Genomic DNA, 23,888 nt, shown 5'->3' with positions numbered 1-23,888 from the left:
TATTGATGGTATATTTTCTATATTTCCCCCACACAAATGCATTAATGCAAATGCATTTGTATGCTATGCCAATTTCGAAAAGCACTTAGCAAATCCATCTGCAGTCTAAATCATCTCGTATATTTGCCTTTATTGTTCATTTCATTACACATATTATCATACACCACAAACACACTGGGTTTATTTTTATTCTAAAAAAAAGATTCAGAACAAATCTGAAGCAACAGAGTCTTATATTTTCAAAAATATCCTTTTATCTGCAGACTTGTACGAGTGATCTTGCCTCCTTCTCCATGCTCGTCTGTCTTTTGTTTACTCTGTCACACTGGCAGCCTGCATTCTTCTATGACAGCTTTCTCTCAGTATGCTCCACAAATACCATTAGGAGTGTGGGAGGCTGTTCCACAGTCGAGATGCTTTTCAGAAATGATTGTTTTGGCTTCCACTGCGGCGCTATGCTTTACATTAGAGCGTGTGCTTGTACGTATGAAGGAAAATTGCACAGGCCATTTGATCTTCGGAAAGGAGTTAAGCACATTCAAGTGCATATTTTAACAAATCCACAAGTTGCATGTCCTCCTGTGAAATTCACTCCTGATGATATCAAACAAGGGCCCCGGAATCTATTTGAACCCTCTTTTGTATCATAATATTTCACCAAACATCTATGAAAGTGTTTTGTCATCAGTCTTTGCTGGAAAACAGCCCTCACTAATGGGCCGCTGGCAGCCAGTCTGCTAATGTCACCAGTTCTTTGATCCATGCTTTTCTCATTCATCACATCCAAATTGCCATCTGTCCATCTCCACTAATATCTACGGATCGATACTCCCTCCGCTCGCCATTGCACTCATGTTTAGATATGGTCATATGTCCTCGAAATCTATGCCTTCTTGCAACTGTCAGCTAATAAACCTGGATAATGCAAACAGTGCCCCCCTACACATTCAGGCATTATCATGATCAGCTACAGGATATTCTAGTGCCTGCGCTCCTCCTGAAAATGTACAGCACCGACAGAAAACCACAGATTTGCCTCCGTTTCCTGACGCACTGCAGTTCATTTTCAACGTTAAAGACGGTCGTGTTGAGGGAGAGAGAACCGACAATGACCATCTTGGGCAAGTCATTTAGTCTGAGTGACAGCAGCTGAAATGATTTAGTTCAGCCATTTATCCACTTAAGGCTGCATGCGAGCGTGTTGATTTGAAAGTGCACGTGTTTTGGAGGCATGTGGTGTCACATAATGTGTGTCATCATCCAGTGTATAAGTGTCATTACTCCTGAGTGGGAAGTGAATCACGTCGTATACTACAATTTCCTCTTGTGTCAATGAAGTGGCTTCTTTTAGAGTCAATGAATGGTGTGTGTGCACCGTAAACACTAACATAAGATAAAAACGGAGCGGGCGGCTGGTCGCTACACATAAAAAAGAGGAAATCCTTTGTTTGCGGCTGATACGGCTGCTCACGCCGAGCTAGAAAATTACATTTCGATCGCGATTACAAGCGCAGACAATCCAGGCACCGCTACTGTTTATGGAAAACAGACCGTTCGATGCTGTGATATCAATGACCTACAGGTGCAATGTCTTGGGTGTGCGCAGATGACTCGAGCCTGCGAAGTCAGACCTTCATTGTTCACTGTTTTTCCTGTAAACACCACGGCAGAAACATGTCCGAGTCCTGAGTGTCTGCCAAGGGCGCGCTGCCATCATACAAGCTACCAAAACAGACTGCGATTGAGTAAATGAGGCCAAAAGGCCAAGTGTATGAGGTAAAATGTCAGTGAAGAGACAGAGCTGTAAAGAGAATGAGAGAAAAGAAAAGGTGCTTTAAAATAAATCACACATCCTGCCCCCCCCCTTTTTCCCCTGACATCTGGCCAATTTTAGAAGCTGCGTGGATGATTAGAAAAGGACAGTATGTGAGCTCCTTTGTAGCGCAGTGGGAGGAAACTCGAGGTAGTAACATAGAAATGTACTTAGTGTGCTCAACAAGGAGGCTGGAGTACACAGCTCCACATTAATAGTTAAGTAGAGACTACAGTAGTTTTATAATATGACTTCTCTAGAGAGGACTCATATTTCCCTGCTCAGGTTGTAAAGTAAGATCAAGAGATTTTTCCTGTCTCCACCAAGAACAGCACTCCTGCATACTTTAAAAAGTTTTTTTCTTTTCTTTTCTTTTTTTAAAGAAAAGAAATCCAGATCCCCATTTGCAATAATGTTCTGACAGATGTCGTTCTTGTTGAGATGTCATTGAATAGCCTTAAAACGTTTCACTCTTCCAATCCCACATGTTTATCTGTTATGCTCTAAGTGTACAAGGCAGAGGTGCAGCGGGGAGCTGCAGGCTGTGGAAAAGGAGAATATCCATTACATAAGAGATTAAACTGAAGGAATCTGAGGTATGTATCCAGCAATGCTGGCCAATAATGTGAAAGCTTATTTCATGAGACCCCCCCCCCCCGCCCCCCCCAATGTACAGAGCCTCGACGGGTAGGTCTATATTTTATCCCTTTGAAGTAAGCTTGTAAAGAGGGAACAAACACATAACGTGGCCCAGCAGTGTAAATGTACTGTGATTAGACGCTGATGTTATGTGTGTGTGTGTGTGTGTGTGTATACAAGGCAGTGACACAAAAGCAACTGAGAGACGTGATTTCTGATTACCTGCACGATGTTGGGAGTTTTGTATAAACTCTAAACACACGATACATGTCCTGTGTCCTGACGACTGACTGTGCTGTGTGTAGCCTTTCTGTTATTACATTATGCCTCCCACTGTTTTTAATCCACCCCACTATTCTGATGGACTGCTGATGAACTTTACAACAGCAAACAGTAGACGTGGAGAAAGAGTTTGAAGACAGAGAGGGGAAGATAGATGTGTGTGTGGGGGGGGGGGGGGGGGGGGGTAGATTAACTGCTGTTTTCTTCACTCAAAACACTGTTTGGGTCAGAGGAATGTTTCAGAGTTGCTCAGTTTCCCCCCCCCCCCCCTCTGTGTTTCATCCAGCCACGTGCAGCACATTCCCTGACTGAAATACACTCATCATGACCATCAGGACTTTCCAAATCCCACAAACTCACACTTCTTCTCCCTCGGATCTCCATCTCTGTCAAGAATTTCTAATGTATGTCCCCTCTTTCCCATCTCTATACCCATCTGTGTGTGTGGGGGGGGGGGGGATTTTTTTTTCTCTCATATGCTTGCTCAGATGTGTTTGTGCTGCACATCTGTTGCTTTAAGTGGAGGTGGATAGAGCAGGCGAGAGGATTGAAGCTTACATTTAAAGCTTAAGCACACACATAGGAATGGAAAGAGCGATAAGAGATGGGGTGGTGGTGGTGGTGGGGGGGGGGGGTAGACATCTAAAAAAGAAAATGTGGAGGAGAAGAGCAAGGTATTAAGTGGAGAGGAGAGGATGTAGGAGATGAGAGGGATCAATTATTGCCTCAGTTCAGTCACACAAACTGTACTCGCACACATAAAACAAAGAAAAGGAGTCTCACACGATGTGTTTGTCCAAAATAAAGTCAAACGAGGGTGTGTGTGTGTGTGTGTGCGTGTGTGTGTGTGTGTCTGACTGACCTCTGACTCGGGCATAGCAACAGCCACACTTGGCAAGGACTTTACGGAACAAGTGTTGGCATCCACAGCCTCGGTGGTGGCGATGGTGGTGGTGGCCCCCTTTCATGCTGTTGAACCATGAGCTGAGGTGGGCATGGCTCGGCACCCTCTCTCTCGCTCTCTCTCTCTCTCCCACTCTCTCCTTCTCTCTCTTTCTCTCTCTCTCTATCAGTCACACAAGTAGAGGTTCACTCCTCAAAGCGTAAAAAAAAAAAAAAACTCCAAAAAAAGGTGACAGTTGATCTTCTTCCTCTGTTAAAGCCCACATCCACGGCGAGGAGGAGGAGGAGGAGGAGGAGAAGAAGAAGAAGAAGAAGAAGAAGAGGGAGTCCACAAAAGCAGCTGCCAAGAAGAAAATCCACACTCACAGGGTTTTTTCAGCTGGAGATAAACAGCCAAAGAAAGAATCCAGCAAGCACATTGTTGGAGTGAGCATTCCCCGCTTCCCCTCTGTTTTCTTTTTGGTGCTGAGTTTTTTGCCTCTGTGAACTGCCTGGTCAAATGACAGACTGCAAGAGTGCTTCAGAGAGAGAGAGAGAGAGAGAGAGAGAGAGAGAGAGAGTCAGGGGAGGGTTGAGAAGGGTGGAGTCTGCAGCTCTGGTTGCTTGCTATTCCAGGATAAGGATCCCACTCCCCTTATTTTCTATCTTCCTATCCTCTGTTTCTCTCCCCCTTCTCTCTATTCCCTCCTCTCAGCTGTTTCTACTCTCCTCCCCTTTGTTTCCTCTCTCATCTGCTGACCCCTGTCTTTTCCTCTTATCCCTTTTTTTTTTTTTTTTTCTTGCAGGGTTGAGTCTCATTTTGGCGAGGGGTATGTGCTTACAGGCTCTCCTCGCTGTCCAACACTGAGCGCACACGCTTTGTGTGTGTCAACTCAAAAGCTAACCCTGGTAATGGTAACGTCAAAGGTCTACAACGACACATAACGCTATTTACAGAGGAGAGGCCATGCTGGGGTAAAGGTGTCATGTATTTTCCAGTAAGACAACCACACAGCGTCATCACCACAGCCTATAAGATAAGCATGATAGACTTTATCAAGAGTGTGTGTGTGTGTGTGTTCAAGAAAGGGATCCGAGTGGGATTTCCTGCCTGGGACAGCTCCAATATTGACTCTGTATTCATTTATAATCAAGTAGTCTTCATAGTGTAGGTTTACGTGTTTGGTTTTTGTTTTTTTTTCCTCCACAGAGGGAGCAGGTGGTCTCAGATTTCATATTGTGTGTGTGTGTGTGTGTGTGTGTGTGTGTTTTGTGAGCGTGTGTTACTGTACACTCAGAGATTATATGGGTTTTGAACCTCTGAAGAATCGTCAGTGATGAACTATACATTAATATGTGTGTGCATATATATATATATATATATATATGAATGAAAAAAAATATATACACATATATATACATATATATATATATGTGTGTATATATATATATATATACATATATATATATATATATATGTACACATATTGTTTTATAAATAGTAACTGAGATAATTCTAAATAGTGGTGTATACAGACAGACCTGTAAAATAAAGATTCACAGCGAGCAATGCTGCAGATTCACACATAATATATACAGTCGGGTCCATAAATATTGGGACATCGACACAATTCTCTTACTTTTGGCTCTATACGCCACTGCAATGGATTTGAAATGAAACAAACAATACTTTCGGCTTGAATTTGAGGGTATTTACACCCAAATCAGGTGAACGGTGTAGGAATTGCAACACTTTCTATATGTGCCTCCAACTTTTTAGGGGAATTGACTGAAAAGCTATTTCATGGACAGGTGTGGGCTATTCCCTCATTATGTCATCTTCAATTAAGCAGGTAAAAGTTCTGGAGTTGATTCCAGGAGTGACATTTTCATTTGGAATCTGTTGCTGCTCTCAATATGAGATCCAAGGAGCTGTCAAAAGCAGCAGGATCAATTCTGAAGTGTTTCGAGCAATATTATCTGCTCATATTCAGCCAAATGCTTCAGAACTCATTGGACAGCGCTTCACAGCGCAGATGGACAATGACCAAAAGCATACTGCAAAAGCAACCAAGGAGTTTTTTTTAAGGCAAATAAGTGGAATGTTATGCGATGGCCAAGTCAATCACCTGACCTGAATCTGATTGAGCATGCATTTCACTTGCTTGAAGACCAAACTGAAGGGAAAATGCCCCAAGAACAAGCAGGAACTGAAGACCGTTACAGTAGAGGCCTGACAGAGCATCACCAGAGATCACCAGGAGAAAGAGTTGTAGGAAGCATGACGATACTACTTTGAGGGAAGCAATAAAAGAAGAAATAAACAGCCCAAACATGACCCATCTAAAATGCTCCCATCAATGTGACGTTCAACGTGTCCACCATTGTTGGGGCAACTTTGTCTGACAACAGAGAGCACGACCTTGTCCAAGAGCTCCATTTGGGCTGTGGAGCTTTTGAGCCAAACATGAGATGTGATTCCACACATTTTAACATTGCATAACTTCTGCTACACCCAAACAAAGCAAGCAAAGCGATGCAAAGGAGCCTCAGTGCAGTTCTGCGACACGTGACAACGCTTTGTTCAAAGTGAATAAGAAACAGTCCAGGATGAGACAGCTTACAAATGTCCTGACATTCCTTGCTTTTCCACCTATGCACGCAGAAAATGATGCATCTTCAGTATGCAACACAACAACAGCCACATATGTGTGTGTGTGTGTGTGTGGGTTCCACTGAGTGACTGCACATACAGAGACACCAGAGGAAAAACACTGCTGTTGCCAAGCACACACACCACAACGATCAGTAATCACCCAGTCATGACGCTTTCATCATTTCTTCATCATAATCATGTCAATGATTAGATTTTTTTGTGTCAATATGCTAAGCATACCATATTTCGATGTGTGCTTTCAAAATCAAAATGAATCAACTCTGATGACTCATCAGCTGACGAAATCCGAGTCTCTTGAATTATCAGCATGTAAAGCAGATGTATTCAGAGATAACATCGTGATGAGACGATGCGTGTTCCGAAACCCGACCAATTATGTTCTGACCAACAAACAGCTTTTCTTAGGCACTGCCTGAAGCTGCTGCGCTTATGACTCAGAGTGACCTCATCTCACTTTTGTGGAGTGCATCACACCATGCCCCTCTCTCACAAAGGTTACAATTCGGTTTAGCGGAAATCACCAGCTGATTACTGTGATGGAGCAGTGGCACAGCACCCACACTCTCAGCGTACACTTTGGGGGGCAAAAAAAAAGCAAAGAAAAAATAGAGTTGTGGACTTGCTGCTGGCACAGAACCAACACACGCAAGGTGCCAGACTTGTTAACCGGACCCTGTCGCTCCAGCATCCATCCATCTCTCCACAGTGACAGCGTGGTGACCGACTGTTTGTCGAGGTGTTTCTGTCATGGACTGTCAGAGCAAAGCTCACCCTGGCTGACTCGCACACCAGCGGAAGCACGGACTCGTACAATTGCGTTGTACTGTAGACTCAACTCTCTACCCATTTATCTGCTTCTATTTTCTCACTCATAGAAAACTAAAGCAGTTACTGTACACACACTCATATTTATATATAAAACTATACATCTATTCTCAGGTTGAGACAGCAGACTGATTTCTGCCTGCACACACACACACACACAGATGGAACACAATCCTCCCCTCTATCCCTCCTGGCCTCCTTCCCTCTCTCCATTTCTTTTGATTATAATGGATGCCTTAAGCTACTGCGATGGAAGGGGCGACTCAGCAGAGGAATACTGAATAGTGCTGCTGAATGTCTCCACTTGTCTGTTGCTGATATGGCTGATAAACGCCGTCTATGAGCACACGAGAGCCCGATTCAGAGTGAGCTGCGAAACAGTGGGTTTGACAGCAGAACGTAAAGGCTTAAAAGAAACGAGACGGCGCTTCGCAAAGTGAACGGAACACTTCCTGCGTTATTCTTAAAACACCAACAGGAGGGAACACAGGGAAATCTTTCATGTGCTTTTAAGGCTGAAGATGCCGATGACGTGTGTTTCTACAAGATACCAGTAGGGGGCATTTGTACTTGTTGCATGAGGTTAGTTCACACAGTCAGTGGTGCTGCTTCAAAGCAAAACTAAAATAAATGTAATAGCATTTTCTTTTATTCTACTTGCATATAATCAGTAATTTGGTATGCTTATTATTTAACAAAATTACAAAAACTGGCAGAACTTGAGAAAACATTAACCCTAGAACACCATTGCCAGGTGGTTTTCACCTGAGCAAATACATTTATGTGATTTTCATGAAAACCAAGTTTTCATCTAAATTTTTTTTATATAAATGTTTTGTTTCCAAATTCCTAATTTTCCAGTAATTTTGGAGCATTTTTATATGGTCCCCTCGTGACGCTTTTCTTTCATTTTGTTAGACATGACACAGTTTAAAATAAAATAACACTTCTCAAATTTGTCATGTATTGTCATGTTTTGATATATTTTGAAGTACTTTTTATTGGGTGTATTTATTATCTTGGGTAAAAATCACCCAGTGTTAGCGATAGTGTTCTAGGGTTAAGAGTAAAATGGGTATTTACAAAACTCTGAATGTTAGCGGAAATATGAGAAACATTTTCTTGCCCTGGCTTAAAGGGAGGAGCAGGGGATGTGAGGTGAGCCATGCCTTAACACCCATTCATTTCTCCCCTTTTATCTCCTCTGCTCCACTCCTGCCTTCTCTCCACATCCCCGACAGGTCACATATACGCACAGTGAGTCAACATGCACTCACATCTGGAGAGCGGAATAAAATCTACACATGGACATTTACACTGGAATGGATTTGAAGGCTTGTCTGTGCGTCTGCACACTTGCTGACAAATGGGTGTGTTTTTTTCATTTAAGCGAAGAAAGCCCAAATAGGGAGAACGTATCAACTTTCCACTCGGTGTGGGAGACAGTCAGTCACATTTAGGAAGCATACTCGGAGTCGAATCTCAAGAGGATCTATTAATCAGCTCGTGCAAAGACAACACAAACACCTAATGCTATTTTGTAGTCACATTCTTGGAATAAAGAAATTGTAAACAGGGTATAAACTGCTGGGGGTGAAGTCATACATAATGTACTGTGGATACTGTACATGCACTTAAACTGAGCATATACACAGAACTCACATGTCCTGAGCATGCATACTAATAGCTACAGCAAGTCTCAGATATGCAGTTGGTTATTCATAGTGTGCTCCCCAACCCCCAACTGACATTAGCCTCTCCTCACCTCATCAGCCAGCTGAAATCCTGCCAAAATATGCTCACGTAAATTTCATTTTCCTTACTCCTTTTGCCGCAGTCCCTCTCTTTTGCTCTGTCTGTCTTCCTCCCCTCATCTCGGAGCTGAGCGCCAATTAAGGCAAACTGGCATTCTGGACAAGCCAACGTGAGGGGGAGGTTTTTGGTTCTGTTGGCTGAGATCCATCGTGGAGCAAATGTCACTGAGATACTGTCCTGTTCTCTTCTCTTGTGACCTGCTGGTCTGTAGAGAACTGCTGTAGTAGACTAAACTACTCTGCTGGCACACGCTATAGGGAGATATAGATGTGTTGTTGTATTCGACATTCAAACATGTACCCGGGCTACTCATGTACCACAATTACAAGCATTCACACTTTATACATGCAGCCATTCTAACAAACACAGGCTTTATACTATGCAGCTCCTGTTTTTTGAAATTCCTGAAGTCTGTCAGAGTTTTCTTTCTTCCATCGAGCCACGGGCCTTTCTTTCTCTGGATCTGAGTCTGTGAACCTTGCTCTAGAAGCAGCGCACTGAGACTCTGGGATTGCTGACTTTGCTCAAGGCTTCTTTTTGAGCTCAAACACCACCCATAGGAGAAAATGTTAATTAAACAAAAGCAAACCCAGGGACCACACATGTAGAGCCGCTGCTGCAATATCTGTAATTAACCAAAACTGAAACCAGAAGTTATGATTTCAGGAAGAAAAAAAAAACACATTCACAAAAAGCAGCAAATGAACCAAATACAACTAATGGTGAGTGTTTCTATATGCCTCCTCTCTACCAGAGAGTAGAAAGTATTAGTGGTTTGAATCACAGTCACGGACGCAAAAAAATAAAATGTAAAATAAATCAAAAATCAGATAATATGAATGTTAAATATATCAACATAGGTCAGTATGTGGACTAAATGCCAGCTGTGCCCTGGAGCACTGACCTGTGAGGTGTCCGAGTGACCTGGCATGCACATTTCCAGCTGGTCTGCCTGACCCATTTCTCTAAAAACACAACACAAGCTTCTGCAATTTACAGCTACTCGACTCGAGCTAGAGTTACCTCCTGGCATAGCATGCCTTCAACCAGCCCTGTTGAGTTTCATTTTACATCTACATCTGTCCATCCAGACTTAAATCATATATATTTCAAGGTTGTGAGTGATGTGTCACTCATAAACCATATTGTCTGCTAATTATGAGACGAAAGACTGTTATTTCCACAGTGAGGTTTATTTTGACTGTTGATTGTGGAACCAAATTCTGATCAGGTCATACTTGAATCAAAGAATCAAAGAAAATGTTTGTGCCTGATGTAATCTAATTCAACTCCAAGCGTTCCTGATAAAGTGTGCCAACAAATCATGAGCTTCTGGACAGAGGACAATGCTTCTGGTTTAAGATTAGATTAGATTTGGGGTTTTGGTAGAGACACGTGCATGGTGTCACTGTGCAATATCACCAAAATATATATACACAATGTCTGATTTCATGTATGCATTCAACATAATATGGTCCAAAAACAGTGTAAGTACCCACTCAAAGTTCAAAACACCTGTGGCCACCACAGCACTGCAACAACAACAAAAAAGCCTGATGAGTTTTGGCAGAACACTCTTCAAATTAAATGAAATGAACGTTCTTTGGATTAGACACGGTCCAACACATCTGGCATGGTCCTGGCCAGTAATAGGATAAACACTAGAACACAGCTGCATGAGCACAAAAGGTGTAGGGGATATTCAATCTATAGGTGGGACTATGCATACTGAATGAAAATGTGAGCCCCAGTCACATGAAGCTTGGTACAATCACACTACAATCAGAACCATGCTCACTAATATACTGGTCAAATAGGTCAAAATAGGTGCAAATCATTGCATCCAAACAGACTAATATAATTAGTCTGTTTGGATGTTATACAACTAATGGTGAGTGTTTCTATATGCCTCCTCTCTTCCAGAGAGTAGAAAGTATTAGTGGTTTGAATCACATTCACAGACGCTTTAAACAAAAGCAAACCCAGGGACCACACATGTAGAGCCGCTGCTGCAGATAATATGAATGTTAATATGAATGTTAAATATATCAACATAGGTCAGTGTACCAATCACACTACAATCAGAACCATGCTCACTAATATACTGGTCAAATAGGTACATTTTAAAATCCTTTGATTCCTGTCGGCTGTTATTTGCAGTAACTTGCTCATATCAACAGAAAATAAGTCCGGTTGTAAGATTTTTAAGGATAAGGATATTTGTAGCGTATACTGTACATGCATTTTGTGTGTGTGTGTGTGTGTGTGCACATATGACCAGTGCATACATGCAATTGTGTGTTAATTATAGCACTGTTATTGTTACTGGTTCACAGCAGTTTCCTGTTTGCAGGCTTTATGCATTTTGTCTAGAAAAGACAACATCGTAAAAAAAACACGGAGTGTGCGGAGGCACATGACCATCCATCCCCAATCAGTGTTACAAAGCAGACACTGCAGTTTGTTCTATGCAAACAACTTCCATTGTTTGCATAGAAAGTGCTTTGAGCTTTTGGATTATTTATGGCACAACTACACTCTTAGAAACAAAAGTGCTAAGTAGAACCATATAGGGTTCTTTGGCATGTCCTCATAGGAGAACCCTTTTTGGCTCCAGGTAGAACCTTTCATAAAAGTTCCACCTGGAACCCTTAGTGTTACCAGTGAACCCTTTTAAAACCCTTTATTCAGTAAAGGGGTTTAAAGGGTTCTCTGGATCAAAATGGTTCTTACTGGAACCATTGGTGTTACCAAGGACCCAAGAAGCAAATGGTTCCAGGTAGAACCTCAGCCCTTGTAGAAGAAGACTTTTGTAACCCTTATTTCTAAGAGTGTAGGTATTTATACATAAAATAAATGTGCGTTAGCAGTGCTATATTTTCCAGTTCAGTATGCATGGAGGCATCAGGTCAAGCTGGGGGATATATTGTGACAATAGTGCAAACAGATAACGCTTACACGATCTGTAAATTGTGAAATCTCTGCTCCTTACATTAATAGTGTAATGCAACTTCAAGAATCATCTCCAAGGTCACCATATATTGTCTTGAATGGCAAACTCTCAGACACTGACAAAGCCGAATAAGGACAAGGGCAACATAATCATGTTTTTGTTCTATATTTTTCACTCTTCAGTCTCTCGTTTCGACCTCTGGTGTTTCACATTTTAAAATCCTTTGATTCCTGTCGGCTGTTATTTGCAGTAACTTGCTCATATCAACAGAAAATAAGTCTGGTTGTAAGATTTTTAAGGATAAGGATATTTGTAGCGTATACTGTACATGCATTTTGTGTGTGTGTGTGTGTGTGTGTGTGTGTGTGTGTGTGTGTGTGTGTGTGTGTGTGTGTGTGTGTGTGTGTGTGTGTGTGTGCACATATGACCAGTGCATACATGCAATTGTGTGTTAATTATAGCACTGTTATTGTTACTGGTTCACAGCAGTTTCCTGTTTGCAGGCTTTATGCATTTCGTCTAGAAAAGACAACATCGTAAAACACGGAGTGTGCGGAGGCACATGACCATCCATCACCAATCAGTGTTACAAAGCAGACACTGCAGACATCTATTTTAAGTTTGTAGGGATTTTTTTGTGATTGCATAAAATGTTCACTTAACTTTTAAAAACTGCGTTGTACTCCTTTTGCACTATAGCTGTACAATCGCTTAATTGTCATCACTTTACGAGAGAAAGAGGGAGAGGAAACCTTCAGGTTACCCGTGTGTGATATTTACAAAATAATAATCACTTATTATTGAAAAACATTTCTAAAATGTCACACATTATAGAAACATTCATGGAAATCGAGCTGCTGATTTAATGAGAAGCCAACTAATTAAAATACACACTCCCTACTCTAGGCTACGACATCATCTGCATCTTGTTGTTGAGGTTCAGATGTTCTCTGCCTTGTGTTTCATTGATTTTCCATCCAATTTCCCATCCGGGAGGAAATTGGGCTATGCAAAAACAATTGAGCAGAGGCGCTTGTCTGGGATTGAAATAAACAATCTTGCCTTTTGGTCATTACCCGTCCACATGGCCCCAAATTTTTCTGCTTTCCTGAGCTGGGAGCTAAAATAATATTTGGCAGCATTAACCTCAGCAGCACACCCGATCCTAGTAAGACCATTACAGATAAGCATCGCTGACAGCTTCCTCTGGCCTCACTCACACCCCTCCTGTACGCTATGTACTGTTCTGCACAACAGTTAGTGGTCAAACCACATGGTACACACCACCAAACCTCCCATATATACACACACTTTCCCTAACCCAAACCCGATCCAGCTACAAAGCTCCTTTTGTTCTATTCCACTCATGTAAAATGGCAACGCACGCAACCCTTCCACAACAAAATCAGAATAAGTATAACCAACAGCGATGGGGCAGAGGCTGAAAGGAGGCAGCTGAGCATGTTTTCTTGCCCCATCTGGAAAGTATTGCATGTGTATACACATGCACACAAGAGCTCTTATTCCCTCTCTCACGCACTTAAGTATGGTACATTACGGCAAAGCAATTCGCTGTTATCAGTGCTAATAGAGGATACAGAGGGTGGAGTTTAATGAGAGATAAACACCAACACTCAGGTGACTCCCATCTCTGAGGTTATTACTGCCCACTGACTGTACATCAGATATGGCAGAGGCGACTCCGGCCCGTTTTCATCCACATGTGGCTAAAATGCAAAAACAAGCTGAGCTGGAACTAAGCTGAGAGGCCTGGGCAGTAGCTCACATGGCGTGTAATACATTCATATGATGAATGTTAAAGCTGCAGCACGGAACTTTTGAGCATATGCGTTTGGTGTCGCTGAAGTCAGAATTGATGCAACTTTATTTACACGCCGCATCTTTCATCTGAAAACAGGCAAAAAGTTTCAGTGTTTTCAGTTAAACTCCAACCTGTCTGCAGCTGTCTCGCTTTACTAGCGCAATGGTGCCGTTGCCTCAGTCTGTCTTGACATAAAATGACTCACTTCCTGTGTGCAGCGCGAGATCTAAACACGGAAATAGATACAGAATCATGTGGAGCTGATAGTTTAACCCTTCTGTTACCAATTTGCCCCCCTCGACCCTCATGTGGAGGATAAAGCGGTAGAAGACGGATGGACGGATACGGGAAATCAGAGCAATAGAGCTTTATGCTCATATACTTGTCATTGCAGTAGAACCTCAGGACTTACCGTACCGCATTCCTAAATGGTTGAATAACTGTCAGATATTGAAAAAGGGGCAGAAAGGGGCAGAAGCATTCACATTTTTTGACAATTCTAGGGCCATAAAATCAAAATAAATCCAGACGGCCTGATTATCTTGATGGTCATAAGAGGGTTAATCACCATTGTGTGACCTATTTTGACAACAATTTGAATCTAACAGACATTTTGTTTATGTCTGAAAGTAACGTGAAGTGAAATGAAGTCATCGTGACTGTTATTATGTCAAAAACAATCTGAGTTTTTGTGAATGTGACGGCGGCGGCTGAACAGGCTCTTTGAGATGTCACAGAAATCTGAGACGTTTCACTGAAAGAATCAAAGCCCGAGTCTGAAACGTTTGTGTTTCGGTGCGTCTCTAAGCTCCGACTGGTTTGGTTAGAGCCAGTGTTTGGACTAGCATTGTGGGTTTCATTGAACTAAACAGTCAGTCACGCTCAACGTAGATCTTTCAGGTCTTACCTGTTTTTTTTCTCCTCTCTGCATTTTCTGTGGTGGCGGCCTGCTGTTCCCACTCCAGCCCCTGTGGCTCCCACTGGCCCTGGACAGGCCCCTTTTCATCTTCACTCGATGGGAGGTCCGCCTCACCCCCCTCTGAGAGCTACACACAGAAGATGCCCTTGTCAGCAGTGAAGCACAGCTCTTGGGTAGGATGTTAGGGTAAGATTGTACAGAGTACCTTTGGTCACATAACCACAAAAACATACCAGTGGCTGCGTTCTTTTTCCACAATTCCTTGTAATTTTTTTTTTTTTTTTTATCCTTCCTCCATTACAGACCGAACAAGAATGCAGTGGAAATCACTCAGGTCCAAGTTTTGTCACAGAGCTTAAAAATGAACTGCCTTGTCTGACAGCGTTTTCAATCTGTATTTAAAGCCCCGCAATACCATAGCTGAGGTTAAAAAGGCAAGTGGCGTTATCATTCCTCTGCAGAGATGGAGCGAGATTATAATCACCATTATGTTTTTTTTTTTTTGTAGCAAATTGCTGGGGAGGAAATGATTTATCAAGATAATCTCGCTTTTTTTTTTTTCAAAGACATGGCCATTTGGACCTTTTGGTGCAATCTGGCCCTTTGTCATACATTTCCAACAAGTTTGTTAAAGCTGAAGTGCATAACTTGTTGCTATTGCTGATGTTTTTATCGCACGGTAACATTCATTCTGTACTGTATTTTAATACTATCAGACCTGAGTAAGGGAGTATTTATGTGTATACACCAGCAGAGCAGGTGGAAGAAGCATTTATACTGTCAAATGGTTAAAGAAATGGGGTTTTGGAGCAGTAGAATTCACTTGTGAAACTTGTTGTGGGCACTTCCTTGTGTTTTCAGTCGTTCTCCAAACCCATTGGAAGCCTTCTTGCTTTTTCCAAGGCGCAATGTTGCTGTTGCCTCAGTTTGTCTTGACATTAACATGAACCCCTTTGCTCTCTGACACCACAGAATCTAAATACAGAGACCCATGTGGAGCTGTTAGTCTTCATCAGCAGTGTGTGTGTGAACACATTTGGCAATGGTTTCAATATACCAAGACATTTGTTGTTATTTAAACGTTACACACTGCAAGTTTAAATGCAATCTGTAAATTGTGTGTGTGTGTGTGTGTGTGTGTGTAAACAGAGAGATGGACTTTTGCAAGGTTGCAGTGAGGTATTAGTCCTGCATGACTTTTGTTTATGGTCAGATGTTTTAATCACCATGACACTGCTTCCTCTTGGGAAACGTACAAGATTCCACCCGAGCACCGAAGAGAGACTGGCAGCCCCTCCATCCTCCTCTCTCGTTTCTCTACATCTCTCTGACTTTACCATTTTAGGTTCCTGAACAAGTAATGACACACACAAGTGACTTCATGCTTTTATATAAAGAGCGAGTAAACACACAAACTCACCCACTGTTGATTTGGCATGGCCACAGAACAAAGTACATCAGCCATGGCTCCTAACATCTGGTCTGTGCGTCCCTGATTCTTCTGAAGAGCCTTCATTCTCTCCAGCCAAACACCCCCCCAAAAAATGATTTGATTCTCCTGCGGGTTCTGACACGATCTCTCTCAATCTGTCCCCGTGTCCTCCGTCTGTTCTCTCCTCCTTAAGCTCTTGTCTCGCGGGATACTGTGCCACACATGGGAGCTGAGCCACTGCAGCCCACCGTGTTCCACGCCGACACACAGGAAACCTCATGCATAGGAAAAAGGAGCCTAGAAGAAGAGGGCATGTCTGACTCTGAATGTCTGAATGTTTAAGACTACACAGCTCCTCTTCCCTCTCACAGTGCACACATCAGTTGGCTGCAAGTGTCTCTAAGCCTGGCTCAGTCCAGCACATATGTCCACACAGGAAACACAGAAGTTTTTGTGGGCCTCCATGAACAGAGTCAGCTATCCTCTTCTTAGTCATCCTTCTGTTTCCTCCTTATGTTCTCCTGTGAGGTGGTTTCTCCTCCTGCCCTGTGCTGTTTGAGTCCTGAGACATTAGCTGTCCCTTCAGGGCTTCACCCTCCCTGAAATCCTTGTTTCTTGTCCTTCATTGGCTACAGAGAATCACCTCCCACCCACCCTCCACCCCCCACACCCCCAAATAAACCTCTCCTCCCTCCATCATACTTTCTCCTCAACAGTTTCTTGTCCCTCTTCATTACCTGGGTTTGGTTTTGACCCGCTTCTGGTCTGACTTTGACCCGCCAAAGCACCTGATACAAACGCCCTCTCATCTTCCTCTGTGCCCAAGTCTCACACAGTGACACATACAGTCGATTGTGTGAACCCTTGAGCAGTGGGACAGCCCCAAATAAGGTATGAGCACAGAGCTCATGTGGCTCAACTATTTAAGATGCTGTCATCAATTGTACACACATTACACAGCGTCTATAATTGTACTGATTAATCACACTAGTAGTGTTTGTGAAGTGAAAGTGTTTTCTACTAAATTGTTCATAGACAGCTGAAGCCATGCAGGACACATGGAGAGTTTGCACCATGAAACTAGCATAACAGTATATATAGATAGTATATATAATTATGCATGGTCCTGTTAAGCTGTGGATCAATAAAAAAGGAAAAATGTCATATTTCATTTGTATCATTTGATTATTTTGGAAACTTGCTGTCACAAAGGCCACATATTCATACTGGTGTTCTGTTTAGATCAATATTTACTCATTGTTCATTTTAACATTTTAACTTTAACACTTACTGGGAGTAATGGTGGTGTGTTTATTCCACAGCAGCTATGAATAAGTAATACACTTTAAGTATTGTGTTTGAAATACAGTCATTTGCTCAAAGAGCTGCTATTCCTTCAGCTTCAAACTAGTTGCCTTTAAATCACCCACAAACTATGATCCTATGATTTCTTTAATCTATAATTCATGTATTATATTAAATATGTCACCAAGTAAATTTGTACAATTTAGCCTCTTTTTTTTATTATCATTTAATTCAATTTCAGGAAGATTTCACACACGTTTCCAGCTGTGTCTGAGAGATGTTTTAATCTCCGCCGATTTAAAGCGTGACCTGTGATCTACTCACAGTCCTGTTTTGGTCATAAACAGACGAGGGCAAATGTGATCAGGCTTCTTCAAGGAGAGTCTTTACAAGCTAGTGAGACCCAGGCAGACTGCATTGGTCTTTGTATTTTATTCTTTTGCATTATTATTACTATGGTTGTTATTAGGGGCCTGCGCCGCAATTAATGTAAACAGGGAGGATTATTTGTCCTATACCTATATTTTATTTAAAGCTTCGAGTTCCTTGAAAAAGATGATATTTTGTCATGAAAGTCCTGGAAAAGTGCTAGAATTTTACTCTTAAAAAGCTGTACGAACCCCGACATGCATGGGAAACGGTCGAAAAACATGATCAGAACCCAGTCCACTTTAGAACCTTACAGTGGTGTCATACTTTCACATAGAGACCTGAAACTTGATCTGTGGGACCCGTCCTGAACATGTCTGCAAATGATGACCTCCCAACAGGAAGTGCAACACCCCAAAACAGGAAGTAAAGTCTAACATTCCCCCATCTGCACGAAACTTGACAGGTGTGACAAGGGAACTTCCCCGAGACAGACTTTGCCGGAAGCAGCAAGCACCATCGAAATTACACCGGCGGAATTTTCAAGTTAATTATTTGTCAAATGCATTTATGTTGTATTTTTATTGGTAAATCAAAATTTCAACCAGATGAAAAGATGCCACAGATGTGAGCTGGCTAAAAAGTATTTTAACTTGTGAGGCACTGGAATCACACCAGAGACACAAAGCCATGAAACCTATCCATGTTCATAAATAACAGGATTATCAATGATTATTGGCCATGTGGCAAAATTGTCTGAATTCTAGTGCATCCTTGCATGTTCTCCGGCTGGACAGATTTGTTAACTGGAGAATCCATAGGGACAACTGTCCAGGATCTTCCCTGCATCTCACCCAGAGCTTTATATTTAGGAGTCTGCTTTTAGATTCTTTGTACTAATTGTTAGGTCTACTGCATTGGTTCCCAAAGTGCGGCCCTCAGAAATATTTCAGGCGGCCCGCAATTAATTACAGTTGATAGTTTTAACCCAGGAGCTACTAAGCTTGTTAAGTGTTTATTGGACATTACTGGATACAGACCAATAAGTGTAAACTGTAGAACTGCAATCTGGTCATTACAATTATTACAAATGGGATTTCTTTCTGGGTTTTTTTTCCTTTGGCGGCCCTCAGTCCAACGTCGGGTTCCTAAATTGGCCCTCAGGTATCACAACTTTGAGAACCCCTGGGTCTACTGTATGTAAAGCTGAGATAATGTATGTTATGTTATGAATTTGGCACTAAAATAAAATTGATTCGGAATTCCTCCCTGCTACATTTTATCAACTCTTGGCTCTTGAGTGGTATTACTTGAGACTAGATAAAACCATTTCTTAAGAGAGCATTAGAACAAGTGCGGCGAAAAAAAAAGTATGACTTTATCACAGGTTATTGCAATTAGTCACAGGCAACAGTGAAGACATTATTGGCAGAGGTGGCCCAATGCTGTCAGAGCCCGAGGAAACACTCGTCTGCTTTTAACAGCTACTTTGTGTTCACACAAGGTTTCAACATCACTCACGCCACCCATTGGCACAAGGTCAAGACTGAGGGTGGACATCAGAAGTGTTTTATCTAAAACCACAGCTGCCAAAAGTGGACGCTACCAGCCTGTGATTACTTGTATTTTCCTATTAAAGCTATAGTGTGCAACTTTTCTGTACAAACCAATATCCATCACATTCCAAGTTCACACACAACGCTGATTAAGCCTTTCAGCTCCACATGACTCTCTCTCTTTGTTTATCAGGATACTGTTGGTTTTTGTTTTTCGTGTTTGTGGAGACAGAGTGATTGCATTTTACATCGCCAGTTTATTAAAACAGTGGTGAAAATAACTGAATTACACCCTGTTCTCTGGAATATCAGTGAGGTAATGAGATACCATAATAAATGTTAAAAGAGAACAGTTGGAATATGGAGGTGGAGTCATCCTTTCAGAAAGCTCTGCAGGCTCCTCTGAGGCATGGGATAAGTCTGGGGGGGGGGGGGGGCATTTGCGGAGAGCTATATTTTTGACTCATGTCTTAGTCACTTAAACTTGAGTAAAAACAAAAACACCACAGACCCCAACTTCCCAACATAATACATTTCCCCAAATCACCTCAAATCCCATTCTTGCCTTCCATAACAAATTTAGCTCTGCTTCCTCTGTGCTTCCCCTCATTCACCTTATTCCCAGAGGGTTTCAGATGCTTTAAATGATGGAGAGGGGGTGGGGGTTGAGTCCTGTCTTTAAGCCAGATAATATAAATAAATAATCGGGAAAAAAAACAGCAAGTGCATGCAGAGTCTGAGCAGAGTAGGTGCTGGTAAGACCAGCCCCGGAGAGACTGCCAACAATCTAATATTAGCTGAGCACATGGCTGACTACAGAGTCAGTCGCTAAGCTGGCTAAACTTAGTTCATTGCTTCCCAAGCCCCTTTCCAAGTTCTTTTTGCTCTGCCACTGACCTCTGGTGGGTACTGCGGTGTCTGGGGAGAAGGTCCACTGCCATTTGTAGTGATGACTGAGTGACTCTGGGAGGAATTTGCAGAATAGGAGGAAAATAACTCTGACCCTAAAAGGAAAGTGAAAGAACTATCAGGAGGTGGGAATTAGAACAAAATGTTCTCTCACATACACACACACCGTCATTTGCAAAACCCTGGTATATTTTCTTTGGGGAAAAAAAATAAATAATAATAGAGCCGTGGTTTTGTGCTGTAAAATAAACAAAAAGTCATGTTTTGAGAGCGCACCACAGTGCATGCTATGCTGCCCCCATCTGGTACAACACAGAGATGATTGTGTATCTGGAAGGATAAAGGAAAAGTTACAAAAGCACACACATGCACCACTACCCCACCCTGTTGTGCCAAACAGACTTCCCTTTCCTGTCAACTTCATTTCTCTTTTGGCTTCACAAGCGATAAATCTGTACACCCTAAGCATGTGATTTTTTTCCTCCCTCTTCCTGTGTTTCATATCAGTTAAGCACCAGGCCCACCTCAAGCCTTGTGTCTAAACATAGCACCGTTTTAGTAGCGGGTAAAAAAGTGATGCTATATGTCCAATCTGATGGGTTCAAGTTATCGCTGAATGAGGACGTGGTTGGGGAATGGAGGTGTTTTCAATTCTGTTGGCTGATAACAACAACTTCTTAAGCAGCTATAATAGTGTAAAACACAAAAAAAGACATGTCAAACATGTGTAGGTTTATTTGGTGGTGACAGCAGCAGCTACAAGCTACAGTGTGGAAATAACTGCATATCCCTGTTGCATCAGAGGGGGGCAGTGTTCATCTCTCTCACAGCAGAGCAGAACCACGGCTACATTCACAAGTCAGCCATTGGCATAACTCCAAATCAATATGAGGGTTAATCTGTTCATTTGCACCTATTTAAACCAGTGTGGCTGAGTCACTGATGCTATGAATAAACCTGTTGACACACTAATTCTTGCCCGTGTTCTCATGAAAACAAAAGGTCTTTTGGTTACAGTGTGAAGTGTTTATTTAACCCTTAGAACACAGAGCAGTGTCTTAAATCCTATTTAAATTCTAGTGTGATTGCTCAGTACAATTTAATATATATACATATGTGTATATGTATTTTTTTTTTTTTTCAACTATATAAGCACACCACAGCAAAATGTCCCCCAAAATATTGTAAAATCAGATTGAATTTGTTACATTTGGAAATGTCAGAGTTCACTTGGCTAGTTTTTATGAGCAAAAATATAAGGGAAACGTTCCATTTTGTGACTTTTGCACAATTATCACCACTGCGATATAAAATTAATTGTAACTTTGACTCAAACAAACACATAATACGACAAAAAAAAAAAAAGCATTTTGTAAAGTCTCAAGATGTCCACGACGCAAAGAGTTGTGTATTATTTCCACTGCAATTTACACAGAGTGCACCTACAAGTGACAAACATCATGTTATCCGAGAACATAGAGACTGGTTTGTGGCTTTGATTAGTGGCTTTCTACAAATTGTGCAGCATCCGTGGGCATGTGCATGTCTGTGTGTCATTACAATCAAAGGCCCCCCTGGCTCGAGTTACGGCGAGTGTTTGTTGTCCCAGCATCTCACAGATGGGGCAGCACCTCATCTCACAGGCAGACTGAAATTACTCAGGCAGGGCATAACTTCCATGTTTCAGTCACAGCACTTCACTGGAACGTTAGGGAGGTTTTGTTCTGACATAACTGCGAGCAGTAAAAAGCTGCGAATGATTCTGAAACGAGCCTTGTAGACACGTGAGAGAGAGGAGAAGTAAAGCGCAGACTAACTCAACAGACTGTTAGGGGAGCACGCTTGGCTGCTGTCTGTTTCTTTCTGTTAAGCCTTAAATCTTCTGTAATAAGGATGAGGGGAAGAGAGCATGTTGCCTGACTTAGGACAGCAGAGTCTATGTTGGGACGTGGACAGATTGCTGGCTGATGAGGCAACCTTACTGGCCAGGAGGAGGAGGGAGAGGGGTCCAGCTGGAGTTAGCTTGGTAAAACTTTAAAATTAACCCCTTTTTACCAAGTGCCAACAAGAAGAGAGGAAGTCAAATATGCTGATGTTTTAACAACCAAGAGCAACATCAGACAGAGAGAGAAGAGGACCAACACTTCCTGGAATGTTTTTCAGAGTGAGACATTTTAATACTATTATTATTTGTTCTAAGAATTGTACGGACACATATAAATGGTTACGTTTCTTTTACAGCTTTACTTTAACATGGTTAAGTTAAGAGAAGCAGCAGGGACAGGATGTTCCCATTGCAAGGTGTTGCTCAACAGAAGTGCAGGCCACTTTGGCAGAATTAAAGCAAGAGCTTCGCTTTCTGTGTTCGTGCGAGAGAGAGAGAGAGAGAGAGAGAACGGAAAAGGAAATTAGCTTTGGTTATGAGCTTCTATAATACGCAACAAAAACACTATTAAAATCAGAAACGTGTGTTTGTGGCATAAAAGGAGTCGAGCAGTTCGAATAAATGCTATTACTCTAATTAAATGTTATTCTAAAGTTCGCATTTACATATAATTATCGCTGTGTGTGATTCTGTGCAAACAATTACCTGTGTGCATTTGCGTTTAATGGTGTATGCAAACATGTTTTACTGCTTACTGGAAAGAGCTGGCAGTTTTTTTTGCAGAGTTGCAGACTTTTGAAACACTCTTGGTCTCTTGATCTCACGTGGAGCTCCTTCAAAATATTAGTCTATTGCATCCTCAGTCTCAGCTGGCTCCATGACAGAGTGTATGAATGTGGGTTTTTTCACCTTTATTGTTGATTTATTAACATCTAGTTTTTCTGGTGTACCCCTTACCAATAAACTGCTGGATACCCCCACTGTAATTGTGCTGCAGAGTAGTATGACACAGTTACAACACCATGACAGTTGCTGTCACTCGTCTGACTTTCCATTGCTTCTGGCATGATATGGCCTTTCTCAGCATATACTGTACACTCCTCCTCCTTCTTCGCCTTCACTCACATTACATTCATACGCTAGGGTGCTGCACACTCGAGCATTGCTTCACTGTGTACTTTTATGTATTGTACCATTTAAAACATTCGAGCATAAACCAGCACAACAGTGTTCTGTAACGAACTGAGCCAGTGAACAAGCATGGGCAAAAGGAAAGCTACGCAGGCAGCGTAGCTATCTTGTAAATCACAGACTTATGGATCAGTCGCTTTAAAAAGAGAGCTGAAGAGAGATGAACTCCTCATCCACTTTAGGCATCACGTCTTACAGGCAAGGCCCTCTCAACTCCGGGCTATGCAACATTCTGACTTGAGAAGCTGCCAGGGTTTTGTCGTTAGCCTTGCAGTCTCACGTGAATGAGTGTGAGGTGCTCTTTTTGAGGAGTAGAAGAAGAAAACATGCGCCTTTCTAAACTGAAGAGCACAAAACAAAATGCCGTTTTAGTGACATAAGTCTCGAGGTGGAGTTGTTAATCTGATTTGTGTGAAGTCACACCCTCCCCACACTCCCTACACTTACTTAGTTTGCAAAGCTGTTGCACGACTGAAGGAACAATGCAGGAAAATTCAATATTTGTTCCTTTTGTGTCCACAATGAGAGCATGCATATTTTTCTATTTCAGATGCAGGTAGTGCACAGCAGATCTGACACCCTGGTGTGATCCCCAGCAGAGTGGAGGGGGTCCA

General features: G+C 42.1%; 1 protein-coding gene across 2 annotated transcripts in view; it reads right to left on the bottom strand.

Moving 5' to 3' along the window:
* The window catches only part of arhgef25a (Rho guanine nucleotide exchange factor (GEF) 25a), a 45,512-nt gene extending 28,899 nt beyond the window's left edge, over nucleotides 1-16,613 (bottom strand). The window contains exons 1-2 of one of the 2 annotated variants that reach the window (XM_083894706.1): nucleotides 16,048-16,613; nucleotides 14,616-14,754 (exon numbers count right to left, since the gene is read on the bottom strand). In XM_083894706.1, the coding sequence (XP_083750832.1) occupies nucleotides 14,616-14,754; nucleotides 16,048-16,143 (235 nt within the window). In that variant the 5' untranslated portion in view covers nucleotides 16,144-16,613. Of the gene's footprint in view, nucleotides 1-3,596; nucleotides 4,116-14,615; nucleotides 14,755-16,047 lie in introns of those variants that run through there. The other variant, XM_083894707.1, reaches the window with a different exon arrangement.
* Nucleotides 16,614-23,888: the final 7,275 nt, after the last annotated feature.

This window comes from Microchirus variegatus, assembly GCF_963457635.1.
Source record: "Microchirus variegatus genome assembly, chromosome: 9".
Taxonomy (NCBI): Eukaryota; Metazoa; Chordata; class Actinopteri; order Pleuronectiformes; family Soleidae; genus Microchirus; species Microchirus variegatus.
This window is presented reverse-complemented; position numbering and strand designations above follow the sequence as displayed.